At 44.0% G+C, this 19,359-nt stretch overlaps 1 protein-coding gene across 1 annotated transcript in view; it reads right to left on the bottom strand.

The window, feature by feature from the left end:
- Nucleotides 1–19,359, bottom strand: part of RPIA (ribose 5-phosphate isomerase A) — a 37,304-nt gene that overhangs the window by 16,796 nt on the left and 1,149 nt on the right. Inside the window, exons 2-3 of the mRNA XM_039252648.1 lie at nt 8,750–8,810; nt 7,309–7,364 (exon numbers count right to left, since the gene is read on the bottom strand). Coding sequence (XP_039108579.1) covers nt 7,309–7,364; nt 8,750–8,810 — 117 coding nt within the window. The remainder of the gene's footprint in view (nt 1–7,308; nt 7,365–8,749; nt 8,811–19,359) is intronic.

Here is a 19,359-nt window from a genome sequence, read left to right as displayed (position 1 = left end):
CCCAAACAGCCTGTGAAGGATGAAGGCCTGCGACACCCATGTGACAGAGCTTGGACACACATTTGGGTCTTGAGATGACCACAGCCCTGGCCAACAGCTTACCGGTAACCTCGTCAGAGACCGAAGCCTGGCCGCCTGGCTAACCCACTGTGGATTCCTGACCCTTCCTGACCCGTGGCAACTAGAGATAATAAATGTTTGTTGTTTTAAGCTGCTAAATTTAAGGGTAATTGCTTCCATAGCAACAGATATTGAACACAGATGGCGTTAGAAACCTGATATACAAACTGCACAGGGTTCAGGGTGATAGTCTCCCATGCACATACAACTGTGTGATGTACTATGATTTCCTAGTAACCTTATACACTTTAGAAAGAATATGAAACTGCATTCAGATATATCACATAGAAACTGGCTGTCAGGAAACTGGTCTACCAGAATTCCTAAGGAAAAAGTCCTGTACAAATATATCACTTTAATTTAACATTTCCTAAGCTCAAAGACTGCCTGCACCACTGGACAGTGTTACTATTCCATGAGGATGTCTTACTTGTCCATCTGGATTGTAATCAGAGTGTGAGAGAGCACATTTTCAACATCCTTGCTACCCAAGAGCAGTTAGCATCATTTGAGCCAATAGCTGGGTAAATAAGCAATCATTCTCAGTTCATTCTAGGAGTTACCTAGTGCAAACCCCTGTTTTAAGGAAGAAATGGATGCCCAGAGAGGTCACAGTGGTAAGTTAGGGACAGACTGAAGACCAGAAATAGTCTCCTGCCTTCCAGTCTTATCTAGGGACTAAGAAGGGAATCAGAAAAAAAGGAAAACAGAGAGAATGGTAAAAGAACAAGAAGCAGAGAGGACAGGCCCGTTTATAAATGGAATTGAAGTCATCTTATATAATAACATGCTATTAAAGATAACAATTTTAAAAGGAGTTCTTTGAGGTCTTGGCATTCCTCCTCCACCTTCTCCCAAACTCCAGCCCCACACATCCAGCTCAAATGTCATCCTTCCCGGGAAGCTCTCCCCAATTTGCTGGGCAAGGAGTAGGCTTTCCTTCCTCTAAAAGCCACATTATCTCTACTTCTCTACGATTTACTTATAAATAATGACACACATAAATGTAGCATTAATTCATCCAACAAACACATACAGAGTGCCTAAAAGCCAGACACCACACTGGGCACTGGAGATGGTGGCTCCCATGCATAGGAGCCTCATATCTGTATAATACTACGCACATCCTCAATGATCGCTATGTCCAACTGAATTCTGCCTCCTTACCACCACCACCAGCAGCCACCCATCTTAGTTCTCATCCAAAGTCCAGCACATAATGATGCATAGGGGCACATGGACCCCAATGTTTATAGCAGCGCTCTCAACAAGAGCTAAATTATGGAAAGCGCTTAAATGTCCATCAACTGACAAATGGATAAAGATGTGGTTTATCTATACAATGGAGTACTACTTGGCAATGAGAAAGAATGAAATCATGCCATCTGCAGCAACATGGATGGAACTGGAAAGCATTACGCTGAGTAAAATAAATCAGTCACAGGACAGATATCATATTATGTTTTCACTCAGTGGATCTTGAGAAACTTAACACCACAAGAGAGTCTTAAATCCAGAGAACAAACTGAGGGTGCATGGGGGTTGGGGGAGAGGGCAAAATGGGTGATGGGCAGTGAGGACGGCACTTGCTGGGATGAGCGCTGGGTGTTGTATATAAGCCAATTTGACAATAAATTATATTCATAAAAAATAAAAAAAAAAAAAGTCCAGCATATGAAAGAAACCCTGTAAATGTTGTATGGCTGGGAGGCCCCACCCCAACTCCTGCAAGCCATGGATCCCTCATCTGGGACAATAAGCAGTAATACAAGGACAGGATCTGTCCTAGCTTTAAACAGTCTACACCCCTGTCCAGATTGTGGAGAACTCTTGTACACTGACCTCAATAGTCACAGAGGTAGGACCGGCTCCCATCTGCAAGTCCTACAACTCTCCCTTCTCCCCATCTTTGACTGGACTCCCTATAGGTCCCCTGCGAGTGGCTCTGCACACACAAGACAGTCAGAGCCACAAACAACATGAACTTCCTGTTATGAGATGAACTGCGTTCCCCTGGGAAAAAAAAAAAAAAGGCTGGAGTCTTAACCCCCAGTACTTCAGAATGTGACCTTATTTGGACACAGGGTCTTCACAGATGTAATCATGTTAAAACAAAGTCATTAGGCTGAGCCTTAATCCAATATGACTGGTATGACTGGTGTCCCATGGAGGAGAATCTGGACACAGACAGGGAGAAAGGCATGTGAACATGAAAGCAAAGATCAGGGCGATGCACCTATAAGCCAAGCAAGGCCAAAGACAACCAGAAAGCCACCAGAAGCTAAGAGAAAGGCACACCAGATTCTCCTACTTGACCTCAAACTGCTAGCCTTCAGAACTGAAGAGACAATAGATTCTGGTTAAGTCACACTGGGTTTGTGGTCCCTTGTTACGGCAGCCCTAGGAGACCAATATACCGACTTCAACACAACACACGACAGCCCAATTGTGGGGGTATCGAACTAACACTGGCTTAGTCAGCACATAAGCAGCCACAGGTGCTCGGGTGATACCAGTGTCTCCTGGATACCAGACACCCTGAACTTACAAATTTAAAGGTCTCCGGAAGGTGTAGCATAAACACCCATGTCTGCTTTTCCAGCTCCTAAAAGCATAGGGAGCAGTAAGCTAATGTTTACCTTGTGCTTTTGGAAAAAAGAAGCCAATGGCCTTATCGTTACAATCCCACAGCAGGGCCCCCAAAAGCCTCTTGTGACTAAGGACAGTGGCATGTGGCAGACTAGCAGCCCTGTTGTTCATAAATTTCACAATAAAATAGGAAAGTCCATATTTTCCTTTCAATCATCTAGTTGAGGTGCACTGAAAGCTGACATGAAAAATAAAGTTTTTGGCCTAGACCAAGTCTGACTTTTAAGTACCTTTTTTTATTATCCTCTTCTAGAAACTTTTAACCTTAAAGGAAAAATCTACAGAAAAATCCTTTAAATCTCTATAGGTTTACTTGTTTAGAAGTAAAGCATGGAGTATTTTGACTTTTTCAATCATTTCAGGAGCCTGTATCTAGCTAAACTTAACACGAAATAAGTTTGCATACGAGGGGGGGTAAAAAACGGTAACTCTGAACAAATGAATTTTTACAAGCTCTATGACTGTGAATGACTCCTCCACTGAATCTATTGGAATTGGCCGGCATTTTCCACTCTGGGTACACTATTATCACTTACCACCATAAAATGTAGGTGGGTTAGGAGGATGTTATTTTAAGAACACAGTACTAAACCTCCAATTAAAAACAGCAATTTGAACACCTCTATTTAGCTCAACTCTTTCCCAAAACCTCTGTAAAACTATAATAAAGGAAATTTTCTAAAACACATAAACAAAAAGAGGAGAAAATAGTAGCAAACTTTTAAAAGCTGGACCACTGATGGACAATGGGAACTGCCAAAAATGAGAAAGAAAGACAAATCTTAAAATAGCACTGGAAGAAGTGAAGAAGACACTAAATAAATAGCACATAAAGAACCTCCCGAAAGGTTCGGAGTTCCACAGTACTGCAAACTTTGGGAAGCAGACTTGTCAGTGGGAGTAAAACATAGTTACGAACCTGCTGTATCTCTCTTTCTCCACTACTCCCAAAGCAGCATATTTATTCATTTATTTTCTGGAGAAGGTCAAACAGCAGGTCTCGGAACTGGCCTGCAGGCACAGTTGAAGACGGAGGGCCCTCCCTCAGCGAGCTCTTGCTGCACAGTAGCTACCCCAAAACTCAGGGGCTTAAAAGAGAGAATACTGCAGACATTTCTCCATTTCTCTGCATTCTCCATATACAGATGGCCAACAGACACAAGAAAAGATACTCAACATCACCCATCATCAGGGAAATGGAAATCAAAACTATAATGATATACCACCTCACATCTGTCAGAATGGCTAAAATCAAAAACACAAGAAATAGCAACTGTTGATGAGGATGTGGAGAAAAAGGAACACTCATACACTCTTGGTGGGAATGCAAAGTGGTACAGACACTGTGGAAAACAGTATGGGGGTTCCTCAAAAAATTAAAAATAGAACTACTGTATGATCCAATAATTCCACTACTGAATATTTACCCAAAGAATACCAGAACACTAATTCAAAAAGACATATGAGCCCCTATGTTTACTACATCATTATTTACAGTAGCCAAATTATGGAAGCAGCCTAAGTGTCCATCTACAGATGAATGGATAAAGATGTGGTGTGTATGTATATATGCACACACACACACACACACACACACACAAAATGACACAATGGAATATTACTCAGCCATAAAAAAGAATAAAATCTTGACCTTTGCAACAGCATGGATGGATGTAGAGTGTAATGCTAAACAAGGTAAGTCAGAGAAAGACAAATACCATTTGATTTCACTCATATGTGGAATTGAAGAAACAAAACAAACCAAAAACTACTCTTAACTACAGAGAAATGGTGGTTATCAGAAGGGAGATGGGAGGTGGGGTGGATAAACAGGTAGCAGATTAATAGTACACTCATTGTGATGAGCACTGAGTAATGTATGGTATTGCTGAATCACTTTATTGTACACCTGAAAGTAATATAACACTGTATGTTAACTAAACTGGCATTAAAATTTTTTTAATAATTAATTTTGAAAAAAGGAGCAAATATATATCAATTCTCATGATTCCATGGACTAACTGGGAAGTCTCTGGAACAGGCTGATAGGTGTAGGAAAAAGGCTTGCCTCGCACACCTGGAGCTGCTCAGCCCTGAATCCTCCAGAAGAGTAGCCTAGGCTTGTTCACATGGTGGCAAAATGGCTTCAGCAGCAAGAAGGGCCAAGCCCCACCACAAAAGTGCCTTTCAGTTCTCTGCTAGAATATCATTTGGTCACATCCCAATGACAAAGCAAGTCACAATCAAGCCCAGAGTCAAAGAGATACTGCAAAATGGTGCAGACACTTCTTTTCCAACTATTACAGGTTCTTCATTGAAAACTGGGAGCAAGTTTATATCCAGAATAATGACAGAGGTCTTCTAGCTTCTTTGTCTACTTGGACCCCGGGACACAGGTGGCCATGCATACCCTTCCCACAGGGGCACTGGTCAGTCTTCTCTGAGACATCTGAGCAGCCAGAAGACAAATAATCTGACATAAGGAGCTCTCCAACAGGCTTGGCTGACAAACCTGGAGCAAAGACCACCTTTATCCTACAAGCTACTTTCCAATCAGCTTTAGTCTACCAGTCCTCAGAATGAGCAGAGAGCTGGGGCGCCTGGGTGGCTTAGTCGGTTAAGCGTCCGACTTTCGCTTAGGTCATGATCTCGCTGTAGTGGGTTCGAGCCCCGCGTCGGGCTCTGTGCTGACTGCCAGCTCAGAGCCTGGAGCCTATTTCGGAGCTGTGTCTCCCTCTCTCTCTGACCCTCCCCTCTTCACGCTGTCTCTCTCTCTCTCTTCTAGGAAAAAAAAAAAAAGAATGAGCAGAGAGCTAAGGAAAGCCAGAATCAGGAATGCAAAAACATAATAAAATAAAACACCAAACAACCTAACCATATTTTGACTGTGCTGGTTGATCTGTCAAAACTTATAATCATATGCAAAAAAGAATAAATTTTACTGTATTAAATTATACTTCCAACAAACTTTGGGAAAACAGATATATAAGGAGAAAAAAATGTTAAAAACAAATGGAGATAAAGGGAGACACTGAAAAAAACTGACCCCATTAAACAAGAACAATTAAAAAAAGACTCTCAGAAAACAAAACAAAACAAAAAGAGATCTTATTGGAAACTAAACATGAGACAGTAAAATAAGCTCAGTAGAAGGGTTAGAGGGGGTGCCTGGGTGGCTTAGTCAGTCAAGTGTCTGACTTTGGCTCAGGTCATGAGCTCATAGTTCGTGGGTTCGAGACCCGCATTAGGCTCCATGCTGACAACTCAGAGGCTGAAGCCTGCTTCAAATTCTGTGTCTCCCTCTCTCCTCCCTCCCCCAGCTTATACTCTCTCTCTTAAAAATAAATAAACATTAAAAAAAAAAAAGGGGTTAGAAAAGACAAAGCTAAAAAGATAATAGGGCAAAACAGCCTGCAAGCACGAAGAATAAAACAAACATCCTAGAACGAAAAACCAGAGAAAACAGAGGCAAGAAAATTGAACAATAGGAAAAAAACTCCCCCAAAATGAAGAGTATGAGTTTACAGAATGAAATGTCCTTCCAAGGGGCCAGGAGCATGGATGAAACAAACCCACGCTAAAACACACTATGGTGAAATGCCAGAACACTGGACACAAAGAAAAGATAACATCAGGGTATCAGGGTTCAGAGAGTGTAAAATACTGGTTTCATACAAAGGATCAAGAATCAGAATGGCATCAAACTCCTTTAATAGCAAACTGAAAACTACAGAATAGAGAAATACCTTCAAATTTCCTCAGAAAAGATCTAATATATAATTCTCTAAGCCAAACAACCAACTTCAAGGAAGGCTAGTATAAAGATATTTTCAGGGACACCTGGATGAGCATCCATCTCTTGATTTCAGCTCAGGTCATGATCCCAGGGTCAAGGTCATGGGATCGAGCCCCACATCGGGCCCTGCACTGAGTATGGAACCTGCTTAATATTCTCTCTCTCTCTAAAAAGAAGTAAAATAAAAATTAAAATAAAAAAATTTAAGACATTTTTCAGACATCCAAAGTTGTCAACAACTTGGCATCCCACACACTTAGACAGCTTCTTAAAAGATGTGCTTCACCCAAAGTGAAGGAAACAAAAGGGGTGGGGAAGAAATGACAAGAAACAGGACCAAGAACAGGGCGATCCAAAAAAGAGAAGAGAGGGGCGCCTGGGTGGCTTAGTCGGTTAAGCGTCCGACTTTCGCTTAGGTCATGATCTCGCGGTTCGTGGGTTCGAGCCCCGCGTCGGGCTCTGTGCTGACTGCCAGCTCAGAGCCTGGAGCCTGTTTCAGATTCTGTGTCTCCCTCTCTCTCTGACCCTCCCCTGCTCACGCTGTCTCTCTCTCTCTCTCTCTCCTAGAAATAAATAAAAAGCGTTAAAAAAAAACCAAAAACAAACAAACAAAAAAAACAAAAAAGAGAAGAGAAGGAAGGTTCCTGAGGGCAAAGGGGAAACCAAGCCACACCTCCACGTCCTCGGGATCCAGAAGATTCAGCAGCCAAATGCCATGGTGCAGAATGGAAAGCAGGACATACCTGGAAGGAGGTGGGAATGCAGACGAGGTTCAGATTCTCTTGTTTCACTCTTTCAGCTGTGGAGACAAAAGCCACGTTGGTGGTTTTTCACTCTCCTCACTTTATTTTTCTTGTCATGTGCACATCTGCTCAAATCCAACAGAAAAGGAAAGGTCTATTCCCCACTGACAGCTGCCTTTCATTCTGTGTCCCCAGCCTTGGTGAAAAACTCTGTGAACAAACATCTCACACACACAAGACAGGGACATTCAAAAGCCTGAGGACTAAATACTAACTACAAATAGAGCCATGTCAGGTGTTTGTGACTACTACGTTCCTGGCAATATTCAAATGTTTTTTACATGTGAACTTTTAATCCTAACAACCCAAAGGTTAAGTTTCAACTATTACTCCCACTTTATAGATGAGGAAACTGAAGCACAGATAGGTAAAGCCACTGGGTAGTTATGTCACTAATAGGTGGCAGAGCTGACATCCCACGCAGTCTAGCTCCAGTCTTAACTACTTCTTCCTTGTACTTTACTTTTACATGCATAATACATATAATCATTTATAGGCCCCAGAGGGTGGTTAAGCAGGGTTTACTTATTCTTTTTGGATTTGTACATTTCAGGGGGTGGGGAGGGACTCTTACCAAAAAAACTTTATTAAAAGTTCAAGTCTTTAATCACTGGGTCTGCATCATGGCAGGTTCAGAAGCCACTATTATGAAATGCACACTAATTCCCATGCCTTACAATCCTCCATACACTCAGTGCTAAGGTAGAAAGGTATGCAACACAAAAGCCTGTGTTAAGCCAATGAGGATTCCAGAAGCCATCACGCCAGCACCACAGCCACTCTTTTAAAGACTAAGTGTTCCTGGACTTTGTCTCCTGAGCACTGCCCCCCTTGGCACCTAGAAAAAGCAATCAGCATTCAGGCAAGTCTCTCCTCTGGGCTTTGTTTTAACAGACAAAAGCAGAGCAGTAAAACCTGTTGAGCAGCCACACGGGCTGATAAGTCCAGAGCCTTTCCTAAGCTCAGGGACACCCTAATCAGTAAGAAGCCAGCACCTGCAGGAAGGAGCCACCAACTCTGGGTGCCTCATATCCACTCCAAGGTCATGGACAGGGTGAGCCTGCTCTGAGCTCAGTATGTCCACCTGAGGTTGACCGAGGGACCCAACGGCTTTAGAAGGCTTATCCCAGGGCCCTAGGGGCCACACATAAGGATTAAAATTCTGCTGAGATCTCATCCTAAATCCACTCCCACCCTCCACATGAGCAAAGTAAACAAAGCCAGGGCATCCCCCAAAGTTAGCTGAAGAGGCCCAAGAATATCTCTCAGAGAAGAGCAGAGTTGGGCAGGTGCCAATGCTTTGCCCCTCCTTCCTCCGCCCCACCACATCCCCACCCCACTGTCCCCCACAAAACATCCAGCAGACACCCCAAGAGCATACCTATTCGCTGCACAGCATGAACGATTGTAGAGCCGCTTCCAATCCCTAGCACTTGGTTATTCTGCCAAAAAAAGGAGAGGAAAAAGCAAAAGTCATTAATACCATATGTGACGCTCTCTTTAGCCCACTTCCTAGATCAAGGTGGGGTGCCCATTTTATAGCAACATAAGCCCTGAACAGAACCACCTGAGAGCACTTTAGCCTAATACCCATGGCAATTTATCAGCAGCACCTTCTACTCTCATCTAACACTAACATCACCATTTCTTCCTGTTAAAAAGATAAACTGAGGCATATGAAGAATTTTATTTGAGCAAGTCAAGCAGCACCCAGTCTGACAGATAGAAAGAGCTTCGAGGAGCTACACAAAATGAAAGACTTTTATAGCCAGAGGAAAGTGTGAACAAGGAGGTGACAGCAGGCAAAAAAGCAGACTGGTTATTATTGCCAGGTTACTTTTCCTTAGGGGATGGCAGGGGCTACTCAGGCACATACCTAACTAGTGCTGATCAGACAATTCCTAACTAATATAACATTCCATTTTGGGGAGGGTTGAAACTGTAATTAAGTCTCCTTTTGGTGATACAGGCTTAACACAAGTGACTTAATTTGGAGCCTGTTGTCTTGTTTATTGATGAGGGACCATGGGGTAAGTGGAGGGCAAAATACAGGCTGGCACCACTCCACCACTCCCCAGGTGGAATATGTGTGATATTACCCCAGACACTCCCAGCTACCCAAGAACAAAGGAAACAGCTTTAAGTATCTGCCATGGTGATGTGAGAAACTAAGGCAAATGAAAAATTAAATTTCCTTACTGCCTACAGGCCTTTGACAAGTCCTTGAAACCAGCAGAGTGACCTCCCTCTAGGAGCTCAGCTGTCTCGATGATGGCACTTTGCTAGGGGCAAAAGAGAACCTTGGCTTAACATTGTTCCAACCTCAAGGATCCTGTAATAAGTCTACTTCCTTTATCTCAAGGGCCCAAGATCTATTCTGGCAATCATACTCCAAGCTTATGGCCCCCGATACACATCTGAAGGGTCTCATGACTGAGGTTTTACTAAATGGTAATAATGGCCTTTCCCTAGCCAACAGCTAGTCCCTCAAGGTCCTAGAAACCTTGCTTCCAAAATGCCTTAGAAACTTACTCTAACCCTGACCCCCTCCCAACCTGAGGGTATATAATGAGTTACCCTTCACGACCCCAGTGCAGCTCTTCCTGTCTATGGTTCCTGTCCCATGCCTTAATAAAATCATCTTTTTGTTCCAAAGACATCTTCAAGAATTCTTTCTTGGCTGTCGGCTCCGGACCAACCCACCAGCACCCCAAAACTTCATTATTTATAACAAAAAAAGATTCACTATGGGCTTCCCCTTGCTCAATGGATGTTTAATCAGTTGCTGGAATTCTACGAAATTTGACACAAAATATTTCAGCATATCGAACTTACTCCGAAGTTGCTTATTCAAAGTAAGGTTGTGTAGGAGGTAACTGATGTTGTTAAAAGATGATTAAAAAAAAAAGGAAGGTAAAATCACAGGCTTGTATCAATATAAAATGAATAGGTCATAGATTTCATTTAGCTCATTAAATTACTGAGTGAACAGAAAAAGATGTTACAACCTATCCACAGGAAGAACCCTAGAATCGAAAATTCATATACAGTCAAGAAATGCTGAAATGAATTTACAAGATCTTTAGGGAAATAATCAGTTGACTCTCATAAAATTTGCATTTCTATGAACAAAAATTATGTGCATTGCTAATAGTGTTCTACAAGTTAAAGGTCCCTCCACAGAGTTGTATATGGCCTAGTGGAAGGCAATGGCAGGCTCTGGCATTCCAAGAAAGGATGTGCAGTAATCTCTTTTGCTCATTTTTTTTTTTAATGCTTTATTTATTTCTGAGAGAAGAGAGACAGCATGAGCAGGGGAGGGTCAGAGAGAGAGAGGGAGACACAGAATCAGAAGCAGGCTGGCAGGCTGCAGGCTCTGAGCGTCAGCACAGAGCAAACATGGGGCTGGGCCCCACGAACCACCATGACCTGAGTTGAAGTAGGACACCTAACCGACTGAGCCACCCAGGCACCCCAAGCACATTTGTTTTAGAGTCTCTGAGAAGTCACAGGAAACCGACTTGACTCTGCTTAACCCAGGAGGAGGTTGTATTGCTGAGAACCTGATTCCATGTTTCTAGCCAATCTCACCACGATGAATTTGTAAGTAGCTCCTTTGTACCAAAATACTGTCAATCAGTTTAGTACCAGGCAAATGTAACCCACATGTCCAAACCCCGCTAGCAAGTGACCTCAGAGTAAAGCTCCATTGATGGTAACGGTACAAGGCTCAACACTCTGTGCTTTTACACGAAGTCTTTAACAAATATTCCTGGGATGCTCACAGGTATAGTCCCCGTGCTCCCTAGGCTTGGCCACTTTGCAGTTCTACTTAAGTTTCCTTCTTCTCGAACAGAAGGGCTAGATGGACAGTGCCTGCCTTGCTCAGACCCACACCCTGTTCACATGGTCCTGCTCCACAGGCTGCCGCTGCTCCCCCACTGCTCGCTCACTGCCTGCCCGCATTCACGGAGACCTCCTACGTGACTTCCCCATGGATGTCTCCTCCCTGGCCAGCAAGGAAACTCACTCCAGAGGGGGTGCTCCTCAGAGAGCGGCAGGGCTTCTGCGCCATAGTTTTCCCCTTGATGTTACACTTCTTTTCTCAAAGCCTAAAACCCACTAGCACACCGGGTGTGTGTAATGGGGAAAACTGGTCCCGGTGGGCAAGTCACCTCCTGTGTTGACCAGGGTTCTCCAGAGAAACAGAACCAACAGGATGTGAGCAAGTGTGTGCGCGCGCGTGCACGTGTGTGTATGTGTGTATGCAGAGACAGAGATAGAGAGTAAGAAAGAGACTTATCTTAAGGAACTGGCCCATGTGATTTCAGGGGCTGGCCAATCTGACATTTTTAAGGCAGGCCGGCAAGCTGGAGACTCAGGGAAGAGTTGATGTAGTCACAAGACAGTTTAGAGGCAGAATGCCTTCTTCCTTGGGAGACCTCAGCCTTTTCTCTTAAGGCCTTCAACTGATTGGATGAGGCCCACCCACAATAGACTTTTACTCAAAGTCTATTGCTTCAAATCTTAATCTCATCTAAAATATACCTGCCATGACATCTTGGCTGGTGTTTGACAAAAAAAAAAACCTAAGCACAATGGTGCAGCCAAGCTGACACATGAAATTAACCATTACACCCAGGTGTGCTGTGGAGTTTGGCTCACTCTGCCAGGCTCCTGGGTCACTTGCAATGACTTTCCTCTCAAGCTGCTTGTCCCTCTGTGTAATCTGGGGCCACGGGTGCAAGCCCTAACTAAACACTCAGGTACAGCCACGTTAGTGTGCAAAGTGGACAGAACCCTTCTCTTAAATGCGTCAAACCAGCTTTAGTTTACATGGCATTCTATAGTTTTGTCTTTAAAGTCCCTTTTCTGGGCTAGTATCCAAAATCTGTAAGGAACTCACCAAACTCCACACCTGAAAAGCAAATAATCCAGTTAAGAAATGGGCAGAAGAGATGAACAGGCACTTCTCTGAAGAGAACATCCAGATGGCCAACCGACACATGAAACGATGCTCAACATCTCTCAGTCTCAGGGAAATACAAATCAAAACCACGCTGAGATACTGCCTCACACCGGTCAGAGTGGCTAAAATGAACAAATCAGGAGACTCTAGATGCTGGTGAGGATGTGGAGAAACGGGCACCCTCTTAAACTGTTGATGGGAATGCAAACTGGTACAGCTGCCCTGGAGAACAGTGTGGAGGTAACTCAAAAAATTAACAGGAGAACTCCCCTATGACCCAGCAATAATAGCACTGCTAGGAATTTACCCAAGGGATACAGGAGTGCTGATGCATAGGGGCACATGGACACCAATGTTCATAGCAGTACCTCAACAATAGCCAAAAAATGGAAAGACCTTAAGTGTCCATCAACAGACGAATGGATCAAGAAGATGTGGTTTATCTATACCATGGAATACTACATGGCAATGAGAAACAATGAAATCTGGCCATGTGTAGCAACATGGATGGACCTTGAGGGTGTTATGCTGAGCGAAATAAGTCAGGCAGAGAAAGACAAATACCATATGATTGCACGTATAGGAGGATTAGGAGGAACTTAACGGAGGACCAAGGGGGAGAAGAAGGGGGGAAATAGTGCGGGAGAGGAAGAGAGGCAAACCATGAAAGACTGTTGAATACTGAGAACAAACTGAGGACTGATGGGTGTGGGAGGGGAGGGGAGGGGGGAGATGTGCAAGGAGGAGGGCACTTGTAGGGATGAGCACTGGGTGTTATATGGAAACCAACGTGACAATAAACTATTTGTTTAAAAAAAAAAAAAAAAGAAGCAGCACGCTCCAGGCTCAGAGACAGGTGTCAGCACAGAGCCCGAAGCGGGGCTCAAACCCACGAACCGTGAGATCATGACCTGAGCCGAAGTCAGACACTTAACCAACTGAGCCACTCAGGTGCCCCTCTTTTGCTCATTTTCTTAAATTTTGCCTTATGGTGTTGAATTCTTTCCTAAAGTGGGGATAATTAGTCTTGAGGTCACAAGGGATTATTGTGAGATTTGACTTATATTAACATTTAATAAACATTCTAAACATTCTTGGTAAGTGCTTATTGATAGATGGTAGTTTTGCTTTGGTTTCTAGCTGTTTTGCCTTAGACTGGCAGGAAGTTGCTTAGGAACTGAGTGAGCTCCACATTATTTCCTAATTGTAGTATTCTGACCTGTTTTGCTGTTTGTGGTCTAACTGAAGTTGGCTGGGCCCCTATGCAGCCCCTCATCTGCTCAAGGGATCCTCCCCCTTTCTTCGGACTGCAGGCTCAGTCAGGCCTCTTCTTGTCCTTTGTACTCACAAGCGCTCTTACCCACTGTCCCTACTGCAGGAGAAGACTCTTTCTCATAATCCTAACTAAGCTTCACCCTCTTCCCATATTCTGAGGCAGTCTTTTGCAAAATAGGGACCTTCTGGCATCAACTGGACAGATGCTAACGTGGTTTGCTATTTCAGAACATGCGCCATCCCCTTCAGACAGGGTAACTGAAGAGACCCTATTAAAAAAAAAAACAAAACAAAAAATAAAACGTGCTTTTTTGCTCCTTTTCCTGCTTCTATTCTTGCTAGTGATGAGGAAGCCAAAGGCAAGCTAAGGGCAAAGCACAAGCTAACCCCCCGAAACCCCTGTCCCCCAGTGGGACACTGTGACGCTCCTCAGGCGCTCCAGACTGCCCAAGCACAAAGGAAAGGGAAACACAAACTGACAGAGATCACAGTCACGCAGGACAGGAGTCTCCATCAGTTTGCAACTACCTGTTTTAATGATTTACAAGAAAAAAAGGCAATCTCCAGAAACCTACACACTCCATTTCCAAGAACCCTAACATCACCCTCCTCCTCCATAATGATGTGGGGAACAATGGCAAGAAGAAAATGTAGATAAAATTATATTTCCTTATAACCTGCATCCCACTAACACTTGAGATAGGCAGAGTAAAACATTCCTCTGGAAACTCCTCACTGTCTTAATGTTAATGTTTTGCTAGAAAAAAATAGCTTTAGTTCAACAATAGCAAGGCTTCCAGTATCTTGGGAGTCTTCTTTAGCATATGAAAGTTTGGGAACTTCCCACTGCCTTTACACACTCCTCCTCCCCCAACTCCCAGGTATATAATCAGTCAGAACCCCAGAGCAGCTCCTCTAGCCCACTGGTCCCGTCCCCAAGCTTTAACAAAGTCATCTTGGCACCAAAGACATCTCAAGAATTCTTTCTTGGCCATTGGCTCTGGACCCTCACCCCCACCACTTCAACCTCATCACTAGGACTTGCACCCCCACCCTAGACATGTCTTATGGTATGGCTAAAAGTATGTCCTCCTTGTAAAGGTCAGGGAGTTCATGGTATCTTTAGTCTTCTAGCACAATAGGTAATATCTAAGTAGTGATGGGGTGGGGTCATCACTACTGTGATGGTTTTGGTTTTCTGAGACTCCTAGCTTCAGGGCATAGGCATAAGTGACTTATAGAGGACACCTGAGCACTCATCCTTTTTTTAAAAAATATTTATTTTTAATTTTTTGAAAGAGTGAGCCAAGTAGGGGAGGGGCAGAGAGAGAATCTCAAGCCAGCTCTACGCTCAACACAGAGCCAAACACGGGGCTTGATCCCACAACCCTGGAAGCCAAAATCAAGAGTCTGATGTTCACCTAACTGAGCCACAGAGGCACCGAAGCACCCCACACTCATCCCTGTTTTGACCAGTTACTAGATGTTTGAGAGGCACATACCCCAGGCCACTGTCCTCAAAAAAACCACAAAAAACCTGGCCCCCAAGCAAAGATGAGTCTCTTCTTTCCTTCCTGGGTCTCCCACACATTCAGATTCTGCTATAACCTATCACTCACACTATTCAATAAACTCTGCTCCCACTTCCTACCAGCCTGAATTTGATTTTGATCCTGTGTGAAGCCAAGGATCCTGTTGGCTAGTCCTGAGGGACCCTCTCTAGTTCCCCAGACCAGGCCAGCCTGCATCACCCTAATGGTTACTTTGGACTCTACCCCTTCTGCTGACTTCAGGGAGGCTCTAGATGGTGGGCTTGATAGCCCCCCTGAAGATTTCCTGTGATGCCACCAACCTGAAGTTGCCTGTGATCAGTCCCCGAAAAGTCACTGAAGCTAGATAACTCTGCTTTTCACTCTTAGGGTGAACCTAGGCTTTGTGTTTTTTGTACAGCTTTTCCTTTCTGACTGCCCCTGGGGGCTAGCCAGGAACCTTTTAGTACTCACCTGCAGAACATTTTTGTAAAGCCAGCTTAAACTGAACATTTTAAGTAAGTTAAATCTTTTGCCTGATAGGAAGTAGGGAGTGTTAAAAAAAAAAAAAAAAAGGCCCAAAATGGAGTCACTTATGCTAAACTGCAGATCACCATACCAAGACTTGACTTAATTACAGTTTTGGCTCTCCCAGAAATGGAATCTTAAGCTAGTCAATCGGGAACCGTCTGATCAGCACTAGCTAGGTAACGTGCCTAAGAGACCTCTGCCATCCCCTATAGCAAAGTGACCTTACAATAAACAACCTGCTTTTATGCCTAGTATAACTTCCTAGGTCCTGTCCTTTCTGACTAGAAAAGTCTTTCATTTTGCAAAGCTCTTTGGAGTCCCTTTCTATGTGTTAGGTTGGATGCTACCTGATTCATGAATCACTGAATAAAGCCAATAGATCTTTAAGATTTACTGTTGAATTCTGTTTTTTATTACTTCATAGGAGACAAGAAAAATCCTGGGAGCATCTCAGGACAAACTGAGAGCCAGAGTCAACACCGCTCACTCCCCACAGGACAAATACCCAATGCCAGCCCCTGGGCCCATATCTGATGTGGTCCTTCTCAAAGCAAGACCACATCTCAAACTGTAAAGGATTAGTTAGAAAGAATGACCAGCCAGTGGAGAGAGCTACAAAAAAAGAAATCAAATGTTAATACTCCAGCCACTAAAGCACTTCCAGTTGGGCCTCTACCTACAGATGGCTTTACCCACTAGCCTCTGTTTGCTACCTGATGGAAATCACTTTGACTAGCTCACAGTTCCCAAATCACCAAATACACCACAGAGCCCTCAGAAGAGAGCTTGTCCCAGGTAAGAATTCCATCTTCAGTGATGCCCTCATGAAGGTAATGCATCCAGTAGTTATTTAACTACCTGCACAAATGTCAACAGTAAGGTCTTTAAGACAAGTGAATGGTATGTCACAACACAAAAACATTCAAAACAGCTGAATGTCTGGGTGTGCCTGGGTGGCTCAGCCAGTTACTTAACTAGCTCTTGATTTCCACCCAAGTCATGATCTCACAGTCAATGAAATCAAGTTCCGTGTCGGACTCTATGCTGCTGACAGCACGGAGCCTGCTTGGGATTGTCTCTATCTACCTTTCTCAAAATAAATAAACTAAAAAAAAAAAAAAAAAAAATAGCTGAATATATTCAAGAATGAGAAAATTACTTAATATACTAATGCCTATGTAGGCTCGACCTAACTCTCACACTTAACCTGAAGCTGACAGCACTTAGCTATACAGTAATCCTCATTACCATACACTGATGTCACTCATAAGCTCCCTGCAGCCAGGTGGCACACAGACGAACTTTGGTGAGTCAGGCAAGCTCTATGCAAGGCTCTCCTTCCCTCTGTGGAGGAGGCCAGGAATTACAGGGGCCTGCCAGGCGCAAGCTCTTCAACCACGCGGTTCTCCTACCATGGAATCAAATGACTGGCCCAGAAATCAGCGTCCTAGCCAAAGCGAAACAGAGATAGCCAAAGGGTGCCTATGAGGTGGCGCAACGGCAGACAGCCACCAAGCAAGCTCTGCAGGAGGAACAGGCCCCTTCTGCTGGACAATACTAAACCACATGCCATACTTGCAACACTGGAACTTCACTACGTCCAGTAGGGTAACTTGGAAATAGTTTCACTGACCAACTGGAGCTACTGCTCACCAACTTCAGGCTAAGCCAGTCAAAAAACAAAGCCAGGCTCCAAGAAAACAAAGGGAGCTATAGCCCTTCAGGAGAACACGGCCCTGCATGGTCCTGGGTGGCTAAACTCCCAGAAACAGGCAGAGCTGAGGTCAGGGTGGCTACCAGAAGGGTTCAGTTGAGAACTCTACAAGTTCTCCATCCATCCAGATGTGGAAGTAGTCACCACAATGGAACCCCAATGGGCTGGGCAACTGCGAAGCCTACACTCCAGAGATTCTAACTAAGCAAAGGGCCACCAATAACCCCACAATCTCCATATTTGTGTCCACATTCCACCAACTCAGCAAATATTTACCAGGCAGGCCCAACTGCAACTGACACTGAGAGAAGATGAGGTTAACTATCCACTAAGAGCTTACTCCTTAGGAAGACAGGAGAGAGAAACATACAGATGACTAGAACGGAAGACACCATAAAGCACATAAGAGGTATAAAGCACTACAAAACCGAAAAGGTCTCCCCCAAAGTTAGGAGGCTAAGAAAAAACTGAAAAGAGGAAATGGTCTTTGAACCAAACCCTGAAGGACATATATGATTTTAACAGGCAAGGTCAGAGGACAAGAGCGAGCATTCTAGGGTAGAGTGTAGTGATGTTAAAACACATTATATGCCAGTAGTCTGACTTTTCCAACGTTCTGGTACATGGAGGACAAAGGATTATAGAAGGAAACAAGACTGTGGGCTTCAGGAAAAGAACCACAGCCTCTCATCTGCATATTCTCTCCAGCTGGCCCAGTACCTGGCTCACAATAGATACTTCAGATATGTTACGTGGACATTAAAATGACACCACCTGAGGGGTCCCTGTGACAAGAGCAGATGAGAGCTTCAGAAGATGATAATGCATCACTCAACAGATTGGCAGAGGGGACAAGATAAGGGCAACCGCTATCCTCTGGCCATGGGAAGAGCTTAAACTGGGAAAGGTGACAGGTCAGGGAGAAGGGTCAGCTATAACAACATCCAAAGGATGGAAGGACCTGGCACATGACCACATCGACAAACTGACACGAGTGAACAATTTCAAGACACGAGGCACTAGAAGAAAACATGGCTTAGATGGGGGCAAAGGATACCCACCCTGGAGAGGGCAGCTAGCTAAGCCTTGACGATTAGGCACATGACTATGTTCGGTAAATGTGTAGGTTTGAACTCTCCTGTTTGCCAAGTATCCAGGACATGATTTTCCTTCTCCCTGAAGCCACGTTTCTGGCCACCACACCAACTGCCTGACACATACTAGGCACTCAAATATCTGGCAAACAAATGAAATGGACAAATCAACGTTGAAAAGCAGAAAATACAAAATTCAGGTAATGTTAGCATCTCAGGAAGCAGCTTCATAGGGAAAGCGGGTGCCCCTGAGATTGGGGTGAGGTGCCCCGAAAGTGCCAATGAAGATCTCCCCATGACCACCTGGTAATTTCACAGAATAATGTGGCTGGAATCCAGTGCTTTGTAGCTCTAGCCCGAGATGGGGGCTCACAGATTTTTATGTAAGCAAATACATTTAACTAAAGTCGAGAATACTGATGTCAGCAAGTATTAATGTAACTAAGTTCATAGGAAAACTAAGATATTTACAGATTTCATTTACCTGTCTATTAATTATTCACTTTACACAGGCATTTTGAAATTTCAGCTTACTGTCCCAATTTTTCCGCTGAGGCACTGAATCCCAAAAGCAGAGCCAGACTGCACATTTTGCATTATCTCTGAGGATTCCCATAGAAAACTCCACTGCTAACCAGTCCTGGAACAAAATACACCAGAACAGAGCGGCTGCAGAACTGGTAGAAGGGCACTGGAACAGGAGTCACTCAGTTTGGATCCCCAAGGATCCTTGGCCATTCCTCTACAGAACAAGCCGGTTCTGTAGAATCAGGTTACCACACTGGTCCCTCCTCCGACTTAGTCAAGTGGTGTGAGGATCAAACATCATCTACCTATAGAAAGTATCTCTTAAAGCGTTAACAAATGTAAAGAACTATC

Source organism: Hyaena hyaena, unplaced genomic scaffold (genome assembly GCF_003009895.1).
Source record: "Hyaena hyaena isolate Hyena2069 unplaced genomic scaffold, ASM300989v1 scaffold_421, whole genome shotgun sequence".
In the NCBI taxonomy this organism is placed as follows: domain Eukaryota; kingdom Metazoa; phylum Chordata; class Mammalia; order Carnivora; family Hyaenidae; genus Hyaena; species Hyaena hyaena.
Note: the sequence above shows the minus strand (reverse complement) of the source record. Positions and strands in the feature narration are given on the sequence as shown.